Source organism: Scyliorhinus canicula, chromosome 10, assembly GCF_902713615.1.
Source record: "Scyliorhinus canicula chromosome 10, sScyCan1.1, whole genome shotgun sequence".
Taxonomy (NCBI): Eukaryota; Metazoa; Chordata; class Chondrichthyes; order Carcharhiniformes; family Scyliorhinidae; genus Scyliorhinus; species Scyliorhinus canicula.
Genome location: NC_052155.1, coordinates 27,632,257 through 27,652,100, shown reverse-complemented (window position 1 = coordinate 27,652,100; position 19,844 = coordinate 27,632,257). Strand labels below are relative to the sequence as shown.

At 47.5% G+C, this 19,844-nt stretch overlaps 1 protein-coding gene across 1 annotated transcript in view; it reads left to right on the top strand.

The window, feature by feature from the left end:
• Positions 1 to 19,844, top strand: part of trpn1 (transient receptor potential cation channel, subfamily N, member 1) — a 162,570-nt gene that overhangs the window by 43,176 nt on the left and 99,550 nt on the right. The window contains exons 4-8 of the mRNA XM_038810458.1: positions 4,203 to 4,307; positions 9,078 to 9,176; positions 13,690 to 13,791; positions 15,421 to 15,522; positions 18,839 to 18,937. Coding sequence (XP_038666386.1) covers positions 4,203 to 4,307; positions 9,078 to 9,176; positions 13,690 to 13,791; positions 15,421 to 15,522; positions 18,839 to 18,937 — 507 coding nt within the window. The remainder of the gene's footprint in view (positions 1 to 4,202; positions 4,308 to 9,077; positions 9,177 to 13,689; positions 13,792 to 15,420; positions 15,523 to 18,838; positions 18,938 to 19,844) is intronic.

The window sequence follows — 19,844 nt, the reverse complement described above, 5'->3', positions numbered from 1 at the left end:
GTCAGATGATGCCTCTACCTCTGATGTGCATCCTGGGGAAACCAAGATGCACTGTTAGAGGTAGGAGGGCCACGGAGGGCATCAGGGGAGGGGCGAGTACATAGGGAGTGGGGAGGAGGGTGGGGGTTCAGGGGGGCACCATCGGAAGTGGGGCTTGTACAACACATTTAACATCTTTTCGTACAACCATTATGATGCCTCTGTCCCTTCTGCAATGCGGGCTGATCCCCCGGACCCTTTGCCCATCTCTCCAGGTATCACCCCCCCCAACCCCCTCATGGCGCTCACCCACCATCCAGTGGGCATGTCCCCGGAGTTGTGTACCATCCCCTGGGTGTTCGGATGTTGAGAGTGTGGTGTTGCCTCCTGCAGTGTTCAAGAATAGTGTCCAGGGTCAGGGTGTTATTGGAATGCAAGGCAATGACTCCCACATACTACATGGCCCGCCTACCCATGGGAACCCACTTTGCATGTGTGAAGTGCTCACTTAACTACGATTGCCAATTTCCTATTAGCGATAGCCTTCTGCCATGCAGCCAGAGACCTCAGCAGTCTATCTCAGAATAATTTACTATGGATGGTAGGGAGCTACACTCCATGTAAGTTTGTTTTGGGGAGAAATCCCAAAATTCCTTCAGTCTAGAACGATCATCCTCCAGCTTGAGAGGGGACTACAATTCAATCAACCTTTTCTGAGCATTTGAATGCACTGCACGTGGGCAGGAAAGCATTCCTTAAAGCAGAGACTTCAAAGAATTCAGAGAACTTTGAGGCACAATGTTCGGTCATCGGAACATATTTTCAAATAGGGAGATGATAAAATATAAAAATGATGGATATACCGAGTGGAAAGGTCCAGGAAAATAATAATCTTTAACAGTGTCGCACGTAGGCTTATATTAACACTGCAATGAAGTTACTGTGATAATTCCCTAGTCGCCACATTCCCTAGTCGCGATTGTTCGGGTCCACAGAAGGAGATTTCAGAGGCCAGGATTCTCTGAGCCCCCGTGTCGCAATCGCACCCGGCGCGGGGAGGAGAATGGGGCGTCCGACCTGCGACGGAGAATCGCCGCCTGCTGTGCGTGCGTGGCCGACGCGGCACCGGTTGGGGGCCGTTGAAAGAGGCCCCGTGGCGATTTTCCGCGGTTGACTGGCCGAGTTCCCGCTGGCGTGGTTCTCGTATGGTTCCACATGGCGGCTGAGGTGGTCATCCTGGTGGGGGGAGCGGGGGATCAGTCTCCGGGGGTGGGGGGGGGCCTCCACGTCGGCCAGGCCCGTGATCGAGAGCCACCAATCGGCGGGTGGGCGCGATCTGTGGGGGGGGCCAACCTTCTTCTGCGCTGGCCCACTGTGTGGGTCCACCATGTTTCGCGGGGCCGGAAGTGCAGGGCCCTGTATCGACAGCAGGAGCTGCGCAGAGCACGCCGGGGCCCTGTAAGCCCCCTTAAAATGGATTGGCGCCCATTTTCTGACGGGCGTGTTGACTTAGCCCCATTATTGGAGAATCCCGGCCAGAATGTCCAATTCACCTGACAAGCACGTCTTTCAGGACTTGTGGGAGGAAACTGGAGCACCCGGAGGAAACCCACACAGACACGGGGAGAATGTGCAGACTCCGCACAGACAGTGATCCAAGCCGGGAATCGAACTCGGGTACCTGGCACTGTGAAGCAACAGGGCTAACCACTGTGCTACCGTGGTGCTATAGTGGTGGGGTGATAGGGATAGGGTGGATGTTTAGGCCAGGTTGGTGCAGACTCGATGGACTGAATGGCCTCCTTCTGCCCTGTACAGATTGTATTGTGAAACAGGGAATATGTAGCCAGAGTGAGAACGTGATGATGCGGCTACAAATGAGGTCATGTGGCGGGAGTGCAGGCAGGGCATAAGTGTCATATGTAGCTATTGAGCTCAGGAATAAACTGCTTCTGTTGGAAGTCCTCGTTGTTGGTGATTAAGGGAACCCACAACATCTACAGAATGTTGAAAATCCCAGCAGGTCTGGCAGCATCTGCAGGGAGAGAAAAGAGCTAACGTTTCAAGTCCAGGTGACAAAGGGCAATATGGACTTGAAACGTTAGCTCTTTTCTCTCCCTACAGAGACTGTCTGTGCAGAGTCTGCACATCCTCTCCGTGTGTGCGTGGGTTTCCTCCGGGTGCTCCGGTTTCCTCCCACAGTCCAAAGATGTGCAGGTTAGGTGGATTGGCCATGCTAAATTGCCCTTAGTGTTGGGTGGGGTTACTGGGTTATGGGGATAGGGTGGAGGTGTTGACCTTGGGTAGGGTGCTCTTTCCAGGAGCCGGTGCAGACTCGATGGGCCGAGTGGCCTCCTTCTGCACTGTAAATTCTATGATAATCTATGAGATGCTGCCAGACCTGCTATGATTTTCCAGCATTTTCTCTTTGGTTTCAGATTCCCGCATCTGCAGTAATTTTCTTTTATCTGCAGAGTGTTTTCACATTGAGAAAAAAATGTATGGGGTATTGAAAAAAGGGCTTAAGGTGGAGGAACAAGGTCAGAGTCTAAAGTTGTTGAACTCAATACTGAGTCCCGAGGGCTGCAACGTGCCTAATCGGAAGATGAGATGCTGCTCCTCCAGCTTGCTTTGGGCTTCAATGGAGCATTACAGCAAGCCAAGGACGGACATGTGGGCACAAGAGCAAAGTGCTGAGTCACACTCAGTATATTGTCACACTCAGTTCACTGCCCCTGTGTTCATTTTGTTATCTCTTGAGACTTTTCTAAGACTGGAAAGTTTTGCTAAAAATATCAGCATGCCTCTGTAATTGCTCCCACCATTTGAAGAGTTTCCCTGCAGCATTCCCAATCCAGCTCCCAAAGCTCATCCTCGGGTCAACTTTGGAGATTGTCTAAAACTTTATGAATGAAACTGAACTCATCAAAATCAGATGAGGGGAGTGATCATCCAAAGAACAGAACGGGACCCAGCAGCTGAGAGCTTATTGTAACCCTGACTGGAAGACACCTCGTTTGTGTCCAGTTTACACTTTTCACGACAGATTATCCAGGCCAAAACTAGGCACTGGCAGCACTAATTCTCATGTACTTATTACGCATGGCCAGTCAGCAAATATAGAAGTATCAGTTGCGAGAAATATCACTTCCAAAGGCTCTGGGTTTTATAGGAGTTCAGTACTTGTTGGGTTATTGACAGTATTCAAACTTGGTGCAAAATTTTAATACAGCCATGAATTTATTTTAAAATCATCAAGGATTTCATCCCACCCATCACGACTAATAGATACAAAAATACACTAATTAGCTAGTTCACGAGGCATAATTTTCTTTATTTCTTGCTTTCTTTCTTACAGGGGCAGCACGGTAGCATTGTGGATAGCACAAATGCTTCACAGCGCCAGGGTCCCAGGTTTGGTTCCCCGCTGGGTCACTGTCTGTGTGGAGTCTGCACGTTCTCCCCGTGTGTGCGTGGGTTTCCTCCGGGTGCTCTGGTTTTCTCCCACAGTCCAAAGATGTGCAGGTTAGGTGGATTGGCCATAATAAATTGCCCTCAGGGTCCAAATTGCCCCTTAGTGTTAGGTGGGGTTTCTGGGTCATGGGGATAGGGTGGAGGTGTGGGCTTGGGTAGGGTGCTCTTTCCAAGAGCCAGTGCAGACTCGATGGGAGTCTGGACTCGATGGGCCGAATGGCCTCCTTCTGCACTGTAAATTCTATGAAATAAAATATGTCTGTCAGTCAGGGCTCAGTTGGTACCACTCTTGCCTCAGAGTCACGAGGTTGTGGGTTCCCAGTACCATTTCATGGACCTGAGCATCATCAAGGCTTATGCTCCAATGCTGTGCTGAGGGAGGGTAACACTGTTGGAGGTGTCAAGTTTGGGATGAGGCATTAAACTGAAGGCTCGTCTGCTCTCTCAGGTGGACATAAAAGATCCCAAGGTACTATTTGCAAAAGAGCAGATAGTGCTCTCCGCTATTCTGTATCCCTCAGTCAGTATCACAAATCAAAAGAGATGACCTGGTCATTATCACATTGCCTAGGTGGGACCTTGCTGCATGCAAATTGGCTGTCATGATTCCTACATTATAAAAGTGACTACGCTTCAGAAGTACTTCATTGGTTGTAAAGCCTGACATTGTGAAAGGCACAGTATAAGTACAAGTTCTTTCTTTCTACACTCTCTTTCCCATGTCTCACTCCCTTTTCTTCTTTCCGCAGGATGGCTGCATCCCATTGTTCCTAAGTGTTGAAATCGGTAACATCGCAGTCTGCAAGGAGCTGCTTAGTGTCAATGCCGATCTGCAGCTCAGGGCACAGAGGAAGGTATAAGTGAGCAAAGGTGTGGGTCAGGTATTGTTGGAGCGATGTGCAGTAAGGCTTATCACCAAAGGGAAGAATATCATGGGCTAAGTACATCCAACTTCGCAATGCATGTTCCCCAGTGCACAGAGCTCTGTGCTGGGAATGCTGATGCTCTTGATGACTTTAACTGAAATGATTAGACCCTGATCTCCCCTGCGAATGTAAACTTGTTTTTATGTTGAGAGTTGGAATCCCCTATGGTTATGAAATAGATGCGTTCTTTCTTGAATCCGGTGTATAGTGTCATGGGAGTGTTGCTTTAAGAAAGGTTTTTGTCTTATTACATGGCTTCAGTGATGTCATTTTGTTCTGCGAGGGCTATTTGTTCTTTTTCCCTTTCCTCTCTCCTTTTCTTTTTATTCTGCTCGGGCTATTCTTTCTTCTTCCCTCATTTCAAATTCAAGCTGCTTTAATTTTTTTTCATGCTTAGCCTCTTTATCTGTAATTGAATTCTTGCCATTTCCAGCGATTCTGACTGTCTCAGGCAATTTTAAATTCTCAGCTACCGCTGCAATTACCCCTTCTTTCCGTACTTTGTCGGGCAATTTTATCTGTAATGTTATTACCAAATCTGAAATCCTTTTTTTAGTCTCCATTTGTAAGGTACTCCACCCCCAAAAACCTCTGAGCCTCTGAAAGAGCCATTGTCTGGGGCTGGTTTAGCACGGGGCTAAATCACCAGCTTTGAAAGCAGACCAAGGCAGGCCAGCAGCACGGTTCAATTCCCGTACCTGCCTCCCCGAACAGGTGCCGAAATGTGGCCACTAGGGGCTTTTCACAGTAACTTCATTTATAGCCTACTTGTGACAATAGGCGATTTTCATTTTTCATTGTCCACAACACACTCCCTATTTAAACTTGAAAAGAACACTTGAAAAGCAAACACAAATATGCTCACCCCTCACTGTCTTTAAGTTCACTAAACCAACCCAGTCACGAAAGATAGACTTTTATCCCACGAGCCCCCAATTTGGTTATGGGCCAGGGCTTAGAAATTCCAAAGTATATTATGAAGTCCACGTTGAATTTGGCTAGGATGAACACAAGAGCCTTCCCTTCAGGTGTGATTCAACAGACTCCCTAGACACTTTCATCAAAACAAGCTTTATTCTAAGAATTTAGTTAACATATATATATATATACACACACAGGCAGCAATAATTTTTATTAATTACAAACATAAAGACACCCCACAGCTACAGTAATCTATGTATAACACTTAATGAATTCCCCTTAACTGTTCCAATTCAAAAACAAAATCCCATAAACTAAAAACCCCTTTCAATGGTATGGCCCAGCACTCTGCATTCTCACTTCAATAAAACTGGCTTTCCATGAGATTCTGACCCCGTCTCACCAGCAGGTTTAAACCATTCCAAAAAGCAAACTATATATTTTAAGTTTAATTTATTTTATTTTAATTTTATTTTAAAACATAGTCAATGTTTTTTTTATGGAACAATTCTTTAAATTGAAAATAGAGAGAGACAGGCCAAAACACTTATTTTCTCTGTTTGTAGTTCACAGCAGTCAAAACTGAAAGCGAAAGTAAAACAGACCTCACAGCCACAGCCCAGCTCCACCCACAAAATGACATCACTGAAACCATGTGAAAAGACAAAGACAAATACCTTTCTTAAAGTGACACTCCCGTGACAATAGTCTCGTCTCAGTGTTGAGACTGGGCCACATGTAGCCGACCCCAATCATTTTGCACACTTTGACTGGTTTGCATTCTGAAGTTTGTCAACATACTCAAATTGCTGATGTGAGGAAACTGTTGTTTTGTTCAGTGACTAAAAACGAAAATGCTGCAGTTGCTGGAAATCTGAAATAACAGAAAATGCTGCAAATATTCAGCTGGTCAGGCAGCATTTGAGGGGAGAAACAGATAACATTTCCAATTGATGATCTTTCATCAGAACTGGAAGAGGTTAGAGATTTAATAGGTTATAGGCATGTACAGAGTACTAAATACAGCAATGAAGGAGACCAGGACGTATACACAAGCATTGCAGGAGGTACAGCAACATTTCTCTAAATTACTCCCTGGGATGAGGGGGTTGACCTTGATGAGAGGCTGAGTAAAGTGGACTTATATTTTCTGGAAATTAGAAGAATGAGGGGCAACCTCATTGAAAGATGTAAGGTTCTGAAGGGGCTTGATAGATTCGAGGCTGAGAGACTGTTTCCTCTGGTTGGGGAATCAAAAACACAGGGTTGGGGGTGTGGAGCACAGTTTTGGGATAAGGGGCTGATCATTGAGGACTGAGATGAGGAGAAATGACTTCACTCAAAGATTGTCGATCTTTGGAACTCTGCCCCAGAGAGTTGTGGAAGCTCCATTGCTGCGAAAAGTTTAGGCTGGGATAGACAGATTATTGATGTGTCAGAGGAACAGGGATGTGGGAGCGAGCGGAAAAGTGGAATTGAAGTCCAAGATCAGCCATGGTCATATTGAAGCTGTCTCAATGGGCATTATAGTCCACTCCTGCTCCTACTCCTTGTGTTCTTCTGAGTGTCGACCCATCTTGTCTGTATTGATCAAGAGAGCGTTCCCCCCTCTAATTCCACTGCCCGGCTCTTGAGTTTTTTGGTTCTGGCACTTCAAGTGCATATCCAAGTACATTTTGTTCCCAGAGACCATCCGCTTTGTAAGGTACCACTCATCCTTTTAAAAAAAATAAATTTAGAGTGTCCAATTAATTTTTTCCAATTAAGGGGCAATTTGGCATTGCCAGTCCATCTACCCTGCACATCTTTGGGGTTCTGGGGGAGAGACCCACGCAAATACAGAGAGAATGTGCAAACTCCACACTGACAGTGACCCAGAGCCAGAATCGAACCTGGGACGTTGGGGCCGTGAGGTAGCAATGCTATCCACTGCGCCAACCACTCATCTTTTAATTCCAGTATGAAATTTAGTAAAGCTTCTGAAGTCTTGTATGTGTTGTTCTTCTGGGAGTCCTATGCTGCTTACTCCACATACTATCTAACAACATGCACATTCGCAGCAAATCTCATATTGCCACCATCTTGTTTGGTTTGACGATGTTGCGCCAGGTCTGATCTGGATTGTAGATTATATCGGATACGTTTGACTTTGCGTCTTAGTGCAAAATGGGCGCTGGTGAATAGGCAGACACTTTTGCAATTCTTGTGATTATTTCCATTGCCTTCAATAAATATATAAAATGTTACATGTCACCGAGCTGTAACACTCTTGGCATCCAGTGTATTATTAAGGGGTGGCACAGTGGCAAAGTAGTTAGCCCTGCTAACTCACAGCGCCAGGGACCAGCTTCGATTCCGACCTCGGGTGACTGTGTGGAGTTTCCACCTTTTTCCCATGTCTGAGTGGGTTCCCTCCGGGTGCTCTGGTTTCCTCCCACAGTCCAAAGATGTGCAGGTTAGGCGGATTGGCCATGCGAAATTGTCTCTAAGTGTCCAAAAGGATAGGTGGAGAAAGAGCAGGGGGTTGGGTTCAGGGAGGGTGGTATTTTGCAGGGTCAGTGCAGACTCAATGGGCCGAATGGACTCCTGCACTGTAGGGATTCAATGAAGTGACTAAAAAATCAGGGCCGGGATTCTCTGTCCCACCAGTCCCGTTTTCCAGCACAGTATGTCCTGCCGGCAGTGGGATCCTCCATTCCGACAGCTGGCCAATCGGAAGATCCCGACAACAGAGAATCCCGTTGTAGACATCTGAAACTCCTACTGGGCGCACGTGGGTGGTGAGAGAAACGGAGTTAAAGGTTATTTTGGCCTGAAATGTGAACTCTGGGCGCGATTCTCCGCACTCCCGACGGTGCGGAGAATAGCGTGGCTCGTAAAATTTTACGGCCACGCTGTTCCGACGCCCTCCCACTATTCTCCCCCCCCCCCCACGCCCGACTCCCGATACGAATCGCTGCCGCCGTTTATTTACGGCCGGCAGTGATTCTCAGCTGATGGATGGGCCGAGTTCCCAGCCCTTTACGGCTGTTTTTACGAACGGCAAACACACGTGGCCTGGCCGTTCGTAAAAACGGCCGTAAACTGTCGATTTTTAAAACCATGGCACCGATTGGCACGGCAGTACCATGGCCGTGCTAAGGGTGCCATGGGCCCGCAATCGGTGGGCACCGATCGCGGGCAGCGGGCCCGATGCCCGCGCACTATTTGTCCTTCCGCCGCCCCGCAGTATCCATTCGCGGGGCGGCTGAGGGGCATCCCGGCCCGCGCATGCGCGGGTTTCGCACAAATGCGCGATGACGTCATCCGCGCATGCGCGGGTTGGAGTCTTCCAATCCGCGCTTGCGCGGCTGACGTCATATGACGCGTCAGCCGGCGCTAACTCTGGCAAGCGGGCTTAACGAAATTCGTTAAGCCCGCGATGCCGGAGTTTACGGCGTCGGGATGCTAGCGCCGACCGGGGACCAGAATCGGTTCCCGGTCGGGAAGGGGGGGGGCTGGCGTCAAACCCGCCCGGATTTGACGCCAGCCTTACGATTTCTCCCCATATGGGAGAATCGCGCCCTCTGTTTCTCTCTCCACAGATGTTGCCAAACCTGCTGAGTTTATCCTCCATTTTCTGATTTTATTTCTGATTTCCAGCATCTGCAGTATTTTGCCTTTGTGATTGGCGCACATGGATGTTCATTTCAGAAGAAGTTGCAGGGTCATGAATTTTAAACATGCATGCCATAAAATGATATTAAACTGCACCTGATCTTCTGACTTACTTTTCAGGACAATGGCGACACAGTCTTGCATGTATGCTGCAGGAAAAAAGACACGGAACTAGCTAAACTTTTGGTGGAGCTAGGTGCTGGTGTTGATTTTCAAAATGTGAGTACAGAATAATGATGGCCATTTCAGGTTATCAGGAGTAGACAGGAGATTAAATTTGAATCAGCCATAATCTTACAGAATGGTGCAGCAGGTTCGAAGGGCCAAGTGGCCTACTTGTGCTCCTAGCTCGTATATTGACGGTTGTTGGCTGGTCAGGATCAAGGGAGACTGCTGAACCTATTGATGGAGAAAGATTTCTTCATAAATTGCGAGCGCCGTCAACAGTCGCATTACCTAAACTGCAAAAGCCAAAAGATTAAAATTTCCAGCTATATCCATGGGGGAGATATTTCTTCCTTTGTCCTCCCTCTGTGTACCGAACAAGTGCTGGAATGTGGTGACTAGGGGATTTTCAGCGTAAATTCATTGCAGTGTTAATGTAAGCCTACTTGTGACAATAATAAAAATTATTCTTATTTTTATTTCCATAATACAGCAATGGCTACTTGAACACAAACAATTATATACAAATATAATCTTCCCCTTCATAAGATGATATCATCAGTCACATCCGGACAATACACGGACATTGGGCACGATGCTTTTGGGTGCAATGGTGGGGTGTTTCTCAGCAGCTCCAGCGCTGAGATTCACCCCGCTACTCACTGGCACTTTCCCGTTTTTTTGAGTCTCGGGGAGCTCCTTCCTGCCGAGGTAACGCTTTAGTCGATTTCCTGTTAGCAAGCTGATCTCGCCAGCAGGAATTTACCCTCACAGATCGGGGCACTATTGTTAACGGCAGCCCCGATCTTTTCCCGTCCCTTTCAGAACCCCCCCCCCCCCCCGCCCCCCCACTTTATTTTTAAAAATAAATTTAGAGTACCCAATTAATTTTTTACAATTAACGGGCAATTTAGCATGGCCAATCCACCTACCCTGCACATCTTTGGGTTGTGGGGGCGAAACTCACGCAAACACGAGGAGAATATGCAAACTCCACACGGACAGTGACCCAGAGTCAGGATTGAACCTGGGACCTCGGCGCCGTGAGGCAGCAGGGCTAACCCACTGCGCCACCGTGCTGCCCTACCTGCCACTTTATTGATTTCTCCTTCACACACCCCCAATCTTGCCGTGGCTCCTGGACCCTCCCCATCTATCCCCCCCCCCCCCACCCCCACCCCCCACCCACCCCAATAGACCTGACCCCAGGCAGTGCCAATCTAGCACCCAGGCACTGCCAGCCTAGTACTGCAGGGTGCGTGAGTCGCACTGCCAGGGTTCCAAGCTTCTAGTCCCAAGGTGCCTGGGTGCCAAGGGGAGTCCCAGGGTACCACACGACTTGCGCCCATTATCTTTGCTCATCGAAAATAAATTCTTCCTGTTTTGCTAATTATTGGGCTGAGTTTTCCATGTTAGGACAGACGTGGCAGAAACTTCGGCTGGGTTCTTCCTCTTTCTTGGCAGTGGGAAGCAGCATGCCTCTCACTGGCGTTGGGATTCTCTGTTCCCGCTGCTGTCAATGGGAATTCCCATCGAATCCAGCCACACTGCCGGGAAACCCGCGGGCGGGGTCGAGCTTCCAGCGTGACCAGAGAATCCCGCCACCAGCGAACATCCGGACAATTCCGCTCCTAATGTCGTAAAGTGCAAAGTAACATATTTTGGTCGGAATAATGAGAATCAATACAAACTAATAGCGTATAATCCTAAAGTGGGTGGAGGAACTGAGTTCTTGGTTATATTAATGGACTGGCAGAAGCCTGGACTAATGATCCAGAGTCATGCAGGGATGGTAACCCCGTCCACAAGCTGAAAAGCCCACATCCGCTCGACCTGGACACAATTACACTATTTTATGTTGTGCAGACCATTAGTTGCCTGAGGTTGGGGCTTCTAACTAACTCCCTGTGGCAGGATGTCCCACCTCCAAGCAAGTCAGAGAGCTGGCAGCTCATCAATCCTGGCAGCTCCATTGGGAGCAATGGCCACTGCTGGTACTGCAGCAGTCCCCGGGCCATGCCAGGGCCTGGCGTGTAACGGAGCTGGAATTAATTGTAGCTTTCAAAGGAAGATTGGATGAGCACGTGAACACAAAACGTTTGTAGGACGACCGGCAATGAGCTCGGGAATAGAGCTAGCTATGAGACAGAAGGTATACAGATAATGTTTTTGCCTGTACATCAAAATCCTCCTTCCACAATTTGAGTTGTCTTCAGCTCGGTCACAGCAGATGGAACCCAAACAGCACAAGCTTTCAACACAAAATAAATATTGGTTTGAAAAATGATGGCTGAATTAAGAGCTTCCCATAAAAAACATAAAAAGGAGTTGTGAGGGCTGAAGTTGTACAAATGTCAGTTGAGGATGATGAACATGAGAGCCATAAATTAACAGCAAGGTAGGTTGTAGATAGCAACAGGAAAGAAACATAGATGTAGGAGTAAGCCATTCAGCCCATTGAGCCTGTTCCGCCCGTTAAATAGATCAGGGCTGATTGCCTGCTCAACGCCCATCTTCCCATACCATCCCCCATATCCCTTAATGTCATTAGAAATCTATCAATCTCAGGGCAGCATCGTGGCGCAGTGGTTAGCCCTGCTGCTTCACAGCGCCGAGGTCCCAGGTTCGATCCCGGCTCTGGGTCACTGTCCGTGTGGAGTTTGCACATTCTCCCCGTGTTTACGTGGGTTTTGCCCCCACAACCCAAAGTTGTGCGGGCTAGGTGGATTGGCCACGCTAAATTGCCCCTTAATTGGAAAAAACGAATTGGGTACTCTAAATTTTTTTTTTTAAATCTATCGATCTCTGTCTGAAACAGGCATTCCTGCCTTGGAATGAACAAAGATCAAATGTTAATTATGGGAGTGGTGTGCAAAGACACTAGGTGTAATTTCTTCCTTTTGCAGAGTGTGGCAGTGGGCAGGTGAAATGACCCCAACGGTGACTTTCTCCACCGTATTACGAGCAACATAGAAAAGAAAAACCCAAGCAACAGGTCCCATGTCACACTGGCGGGGCAGGTTCTGGTTGAGTCCATCCTGTCAGCAACTTAGATTTTAAAACATTGGGGCAACCTTTTTAAAGCACATCCCGATATATAAAATCAAAAAAATAGAACGCCTCCACCATACGCCCCATCCCTGATTACCCCGCCTGGCACTCACCTGAACTCCTCTGGTGGGTTCTGCTCACCAGGTGCACACCATGGGAGATGTGGGCATGCCATCGTGAATGGACACTCTGACAAAGGAGGGGAATCATCAGGTGTAGAGGCTTGGTAATCGTGTTTAAATTTATTCTCTTGGGCGTTCCAAATTTCAACATTGGATAATCGCGACAGGAAATTCCACCGGCGTAAATCACATTTTGGGACTTCCGGACAATTTAAACCCCCCCCCCCCGCGAAAAGTGGGAACAGAAAATCACCCCCCCCCCCCCCCCAACTTTCTTTGAGTGGAAAACCATGCAGACACTTGGAAAAGGAGAAAACAACAAGCATGTTTGAAGTCAACAAGACGGCAGAAACTGCAGTTAATGTCAAATATAATCAAATTTGCAATGAAATTCATAAAAAGTTATTTTAAAAGTAATTGCTCTAATCTATGTTAACATCAAATAATTGGATAAAGTCATGGTAATTGAGAAAGTTTTGTAAAGGCAAAAGGTGCATTGAATTAATGGATAAATCAGTGGCTGGATTGAGGACTTATTCAGTGATGGAATCATTCAGGACACAATCTCAGACTAAAGGGATGGTCCTTTAAAACAGAGATGAGGAAGTTCTTCAGCTAGAGGGTGGTGAATCTGTGGACCTCTTTGCCGCAGAAGGCTGCGGGGGCCAAATCATTGTGTGTCTTTATGACCGAGATAGATAGGTTCTTGATTAATAAAGGAATCAGGGGTTATGGGGAGAAGGCAGGAGAATGAGGATGAGACAAATATCAGCCACGATTGAATGGTGGAGCAGACTCCATGGGCTGAGTGGCCTAGTTCTGGGGTTATGGAGAGAAGGCAGAAGAATGGGCATGAGAAAAATATCAGACATGATTGAATGTTGGAGCAGATTTGATGGGCCGAGTGGCCTAATTCTGCTCCTATGTCTTATGGTCTCATAGAAGATGAAGCCAAACAGTGATATCTCAGGGAAAGCAACTAGTGGGGTTTCACAAAGTTAGCCCTCTGTTCCTTCTTGTTCACCCAATACATAAGGTAAATTAATTCCTGTAGTTTTGTTTGATTATCTTCAGGGGCTTGGAGGAATCTTTTCCCTGGAAAGTGGTCAAACCCGGGTTTTACATGGGCAGTGGCGGGAATTGGTTTTCTTTTGTCTTTTGCATCTCCGCAAATAGGTCCTTCTTTCAGAGTCAGATTACAGCGGAGAACAAGCATTCTTTGAGCTTTGCCATTCAAATATCATCCGGATGAAGGTCTTGCTTTGTCGGGATTGTATTCTACCTTTAATTCAGGAAGTGCAAATTGCAACTTTCAAATATAACCAACAGTAACACAATTGGCGATTTGCTGCACGGTTAATTTGCATCGACCTTTGCTTCTTTCTTCAATGCAGGATGATGGTCAGACTCCCTTACATGTCGCTGCCTGGGAAGGGGATGAGTTAATGCTGAAGTTTTTCTACCAGTATAAAGCTAACCCAAACATTGCAGACAAGGTACATTTGATATTGAGTTTGCATCAATTAAAGTGATGATAAGGAACAAAAATTCAACGTTTTCTGTTCAAATACAGGACTGAGTACTGAGCGAGTGCTACACTCTTTGTACTGCTGCATTTTGGATGAGATATTAAACCAGATCATCTCTGAACATATAAAACCATGTGGCACCATTTGAAGAAGAGAAAGATAAACCTTATCTAAGGAAGGATATACTGACATTGGAGGCAGTCTAGAGAAGGTTCATTAGGTTGAAAGAAAATTATTGCCGATGCTGGAATCTTAAACAAAAACAGAAAATATCGTAAAATCTCATCAGGTCTGACAGCGTCTGTGGAGAGGGAACAAAGCTAAAATTTGAAGTCTGGATGACAGTGCGATGTTTATAAACAGCTAGCTATGATTGACAGCTCATGAGTACATTAAAAGCAGTTGAGTACTTGCTGCTAAAAAAATGAGGAAGAGAAAGCACTTAACTTCTAGATGTTTATAAACTATTGTGGTCACGTTCAAAGCAGGGTACTTGAGATCCATTCAAGCATTGAGGGAAATTAAAATAAACAATTCACCCCATGGATCCCCAAAGCCTATCCACCGTCTGCAAGACACAAGTAGGGAGTGTGATGGAATAATGATAATAACTCCCCAAACCAGTCTATATTGCCCATCCCAGTTGCCCTTGAGGTAGTGGTGGTGGGCTGCCTTCTTGAACCGCAGCAGTTCCTGAGGTGTAGGTACACCCACAGTGCTTTTAGGGAAGGAGTTCCAGGATTTTGGCCCAGTGACAATGAAGGAATGGTGATATATTTCCAAGTCGGGGTGGTGAGTGACTTTGAGGGGAATCTGGGGTTCCCAGGTATCTGCTGCCCTTACCCTTCTAGATGGTAGTGTTCGTGGGTTTGGAAGGTGCTGCCTAAGGATCCTTGGTGAGTTCCTGCAGTGTATCTTGCAGATGGTACAAACGGTTGCCACTGTTCATCGGTGGTGGAGGGATTAAACGTTTGTGGAAGGGGTACCAACCAAGCAGGCTGTTTTGTCCTGGACGGTGTTGAGCTTCTTGAGTGTTGTTGGAGCTACACTCATCCAGGAAATTGGAGAGTACTCCTTCACACTCCTGACTTGTGTCTTGTAGATGGTGGACAGGCTTTGGGGGAGTCAGGAGGTGAGTTACTCGCCGTACGATTCCCAGCCTCTGACCTGCTCTTGTAGCCACAATATTTATATGGCTAGTCCAGTTCAGTTTCTGGTCAATGATAACCCCACTGATAGTGCCATTGAATGAATCGTTCTCATAAATCTTTTCTGCCTCCTCTCCAATGCCCGGATCCTTCCTAAGGTGTGGTGCCCAGAATTTGACACAATACTCTAATACTCCAGCTGAGGGCGAACCAGACCACTCTGGAGGAATGAATTAAGATTTGGTGTGAGACGTACCTCATGCAGTTTTATTTATTTTTGGACAACGAGATGCAGACTGTGGGCAATACAATAAAATACTCAGTCTTCAAGGTTTTAATACAGCCAATACAAACAGAGGAATAAGTTACTCCTCATCAACAATGCTGAATTGCACTGAAATGTTTATTTATTTAATGTGGACCGATGTCTCCTCCTATGTTATTGCAGCTGGACAGGTCCCCATTACACATCGCTGCAGAACGAGGGCACACTAATGTGGTGGAAGTATTAACAGGGAAATTCAAGTCTAACGTGTTGGCCCGCACCAAGGTACTTCCTTCGTTCACAGGTTTCAAATGCTGACATGTCTCCCTGAGTTGGACACAAGGCAGGTACAAATAAACGACAATGATAGGCAGGAAGCAATGATTTAATTCTTCCTCTCATCTCATTGCTATTGATCATGGAGCGAGAAAAGAGAAAAGGCCGGGTGTAATAAATGAGAAACCATGTCAGCCACATATCAGCCACAATCAGGGCCGGCTCAAGGCACCGGCAACTCGGGCAGTCACCCGGGGCGCCATGTGCTAGGGGGCGCCAGAGACTCGGGTCCCGCGCATACGCAGTTGGGCCGGTGCCAACCAGCGCATGCGCGGTGGCCGCCCTCCCCCAGGGCGGCCCCCCCCAGGGCGCCCCCCCCGGGCAGCCCCCCCCCGGTCCGCTCCCCCCCCCGGCTCGGTCCGCTCCACCCGCCCCCCCCTCGGTCCCCCCCGCCCGCCGCCCCGCCCTCGGGTCCGCCTCCCCCTCGGGCCCGCCCCCCCCCGGGCCCGCCCCCCTCGGGCCCCCCCCCCCGCGGGTCCGCCCCTCCCTCGGCCCCGCCCCCTGCCCCTCCTCGGCCCCGCCCCTCCTCGGCCCCCCCCCCGCCCCTCCTCGGCCCCCCCTCGCCCCCCCCCCCAAGGGCGCCGAAGTTCAGCTTGCCCGGGGCGCCAGCAACCCTAGGGCCGGCGCTGGCCACAATTGAATGGCGGAGCAGACTCGATGGGCCAAATGGCGTAATTCTGCTCCTCTGTCTTATGGACTTATGGAAAAGAAAAACCCTCTCCCTCTCAAAAGTAGTCAGCGTCTTCAATCTGACCTGTTACCAGTTGGCATTCAATATTTATTTAAATCCAAAGGTTCACTGTCACCAGCAGCTGAATAAAGACAATCAACCCAGAAGAACCTGTTTTGTTCAAAATAAATCAATATCCCCAATTGTACAGAAAATATGGCTGTGGGGTTTCTGCCCCACCCCCACCACCCTTCACCCTTCCCCACTGAGGGCAATGACCCATCTTTTCCTTTTGAAAAAGGGAAATTCATATTCTTAAAGCAACGTTTGAGGCTCATTTGAAAAAGACGTTCAATTATAGAGTGAAATCAGGAACAGGTGGATGTTCGATATGTTTCCCAAATGGCACGGAACACTCACACAGGGCAGAATCTTGTCTTAGAATCATAGAATCCCTACCATGCAGAAGGAGACCCTTCAGCCCATTGAGTCTGCACTGACCCTTGGAAAGAGCAACCTACTTAAATCCATTCCTCCACCCTATCCCCATAACCCAGTAGCCCCACCTAACCTTTTGGACACGAAGGGGCAATTTAGTATAGCCAATCCACCAAACCCGCACATCTTGGGACTGTGGGAGAAACGTGTTCCCCTAGCTGCTGCCAGATATCCTAATGGGTGGGCTTTGCCAATGCTCTTTCCCATAGCAATGATATGAGCTCCCCAACCAATTACGGTTGGGGTCTGCGTGCCGAATGACACGGCCCTTCTGTCAAAGGAAAGTTGTCTAGTTAGAACATAGAACAGTACAGCACAGAACAGGCCCTTCGGCCCTCAATGTTGTGCCGAGCCATGATCACCCTACTCAAACCCACGTATCCACCCTATACCCGTAACCCAACAACCCCCCCCTTAACCTTACTTTTATTAGGACACTACGGGCAATTTAGCATGGCCAATCCACCTAACCCGCACATCTTTGGACTGTGGGAGGAAACCGGAGCACCCGGAGGAAACCCACGCACACAGGGGGAGGACGTGCAGACTCCACACAGACAGTGACCCAGCCGGGAATCGAACCTGGGACCCTGGAGCTGTGAAGCATTTATGCTAACCACCATGCTACCCTGCTGCCCCGTTAAAGAGACCATGTTTAGCACAGTGGGCTAAACAGCTGGCTTGTAATGCAGAACAAGGCCTGGGTTCAATTCCCGTACCGGCCTCCCCAATCAGGCGCCGGAATGTGGTGACTAGGGGCTTTTCACAGTAACTTCATTAAAGCCTACTTGTGACAATAAGCGATTACTATTATAATGATGATGTGGGAATTGCAGGAGCTCAACAGGCTGCAGCACACCTACAGGAATGGAGAGCAGACCTAGGCGAGTAGTCCTCTGAGTCTATCACTCCTCTTGGAGTCCCTGCTGTGGGATCTGAGGGACCGCAGTGAGGTGAGCTCTCCCAAAGACGGGCAACTAGTCGCTTTTCCCAATGTCCTCTCCGGTTGGCATCAGACATCCTATCGGCAGAAAGCATGGGCACGTGTGAGTGCTGTGGTCACTTCCACATGGTACCAGCAGGACAGTAGATTCCCAAATCAGACAGCACCAAACTGCGGTGAGATTTAGGTCAGAACTGATTTGCAGTCTTTTATTTCAAACTAATAAGACCTGTGGTCAGATCTTCTTGTGGATAAGAACAAAATCCTCTGAGTTTTGGAAGGTTTCAAATAATTATAGTCTGGAAATTGCTTTTAGTAATATAACAAAATATCCATTCACACAATGGTAATTTTTCTGCCATTTTAGTATGGATCTGTTAATCAATTTTAAGTAACAGATTAAAATTGAGTTGAAAATAGCAGTCAGAGGATTGTTGTGCATATGTGTCCATTAATATCACCAAGAAAAATCTAAATTTGCGCAAAATGGCCCTTTGGCTATATTAAATTGCACAACAATAGGTGCCTCTTAACTGTTCCCTCATGGGCAGTTAGGAGTGGGCAATAAATGCTGGCCCAGCCAGCGATGCCCACGGCCTGTGAATGAATAAAATAATAAATATGGATAAAGGTGGAGGAGGGAGTTCACAGTCTGAAGTTGTTGAACTCAATGTTCAAACCGGACATGTTCTGCAAAGCGGCTACCGCGTCTGCATTTAGTCTTCCCGATGTAGAGTAGACGGCACTGGGAGGAGCGAAATGCTGACAGGGGAGAGTGAGGGGAAAATGTGTTTGGTGGTGGAATCATGCTGGAGTTGGCAGAACTGATGGAGGATGATTGTTAGACTGTCAACTCTGCATCATAGACATAATGAATCTACAATATCAGATACAATTGTGTGCATGTATGTCCAATAGATTTTTTTTGTTGTTGCTGCTTATCCCCGGGGACACTTCGATCATTCCTTCCTGGGCAAAGAGCAGTCAAGTAAGAAGCGATATCGGACTTGGAAATCTCAATGTCATATGAGATAGAATGTATCCCCAATTCAGGCTGCCCTGTGTTTTTAATTTTCATTAAATACTTCAATAAACACTTCATGCCAATTAATACTGAATAAACCGATTTTTGTGAACTTTCTATATTGTTGCAGGATGGAAGCACCCTGATGCACATCGCCTCACAGTGTGGCCACCCTGACACAGCACTGGCATTTCTGAAGAAAGGGGTCCCTTTGCATATGCCCAATAAGGTAGAACTGATCATTATTTGTAATGTTTTATTTACTTCCCTCACTTTGGGCGACGCTCTGGGGACAGATTTTCTGCACCAATGAACACATTGATTTGGTTGGCACTATTCCATATACATTCCCCAATCCTGCTCTCCCAATGGGGAACTGTGCTTGGAAGGAGCATGACTCAGAGATCGATAGCACCGATTTACAAACAGCACTTCCTTTGAGCTTGACTGGGTACATGGAACAAATGAATTTCCCCCAATTGGCCTGATTCCATCATACCATATGGTATTTTAAGGAATAAATAAGAAAGGCCTTCAAAAACGATCAGAAGCCTACTTGGGTTTCTTTGCTGACTTTTCTCTCTTCCTATAAATCACTTCCCGAGTGGAATATACGGTTCCACAAATGCCAACAATCCACCTTGTGTAAGTGGCAGTTCTTCAGGCTGTGCCCAATTCTGTTCAAAGTCTAGATGATGTTTCCGTAAAGAACTCTTGCATCTGTGTCCTGTGATTATAATGATTGGCGTCTAAAAACTTTAGCCATCATCGTGTGCATTAGAGCTTGAAGGCTTTCCCCTTGACCTTCATTATATCACATTTTACCAACAATGTTTCAACCGGTCCATATGACAATGTTGGCGAGGAGAATACTGAGATACAGGCTACTAGACTAGAAGGGCTTGAGGCTCATAAGGAGGCGGTGTTAGCAATTCTGGAAAGTGTGAAAGTAGATAAGTCCCCTGGGCCAGATGGGATTTATCCTAGGATTCTCTGGGAAGCTAGGGAAGAGATTGCTGAGCCTTTGGCTTTGATCTTTATGTCATCATTGTCTACAGGAATAGTGCCAGAAGACTGGAGGATAGCAAATGTTGTCCCCTTGTTCAAGAAGGGGAGTAGAGACACCCCCAGTAACT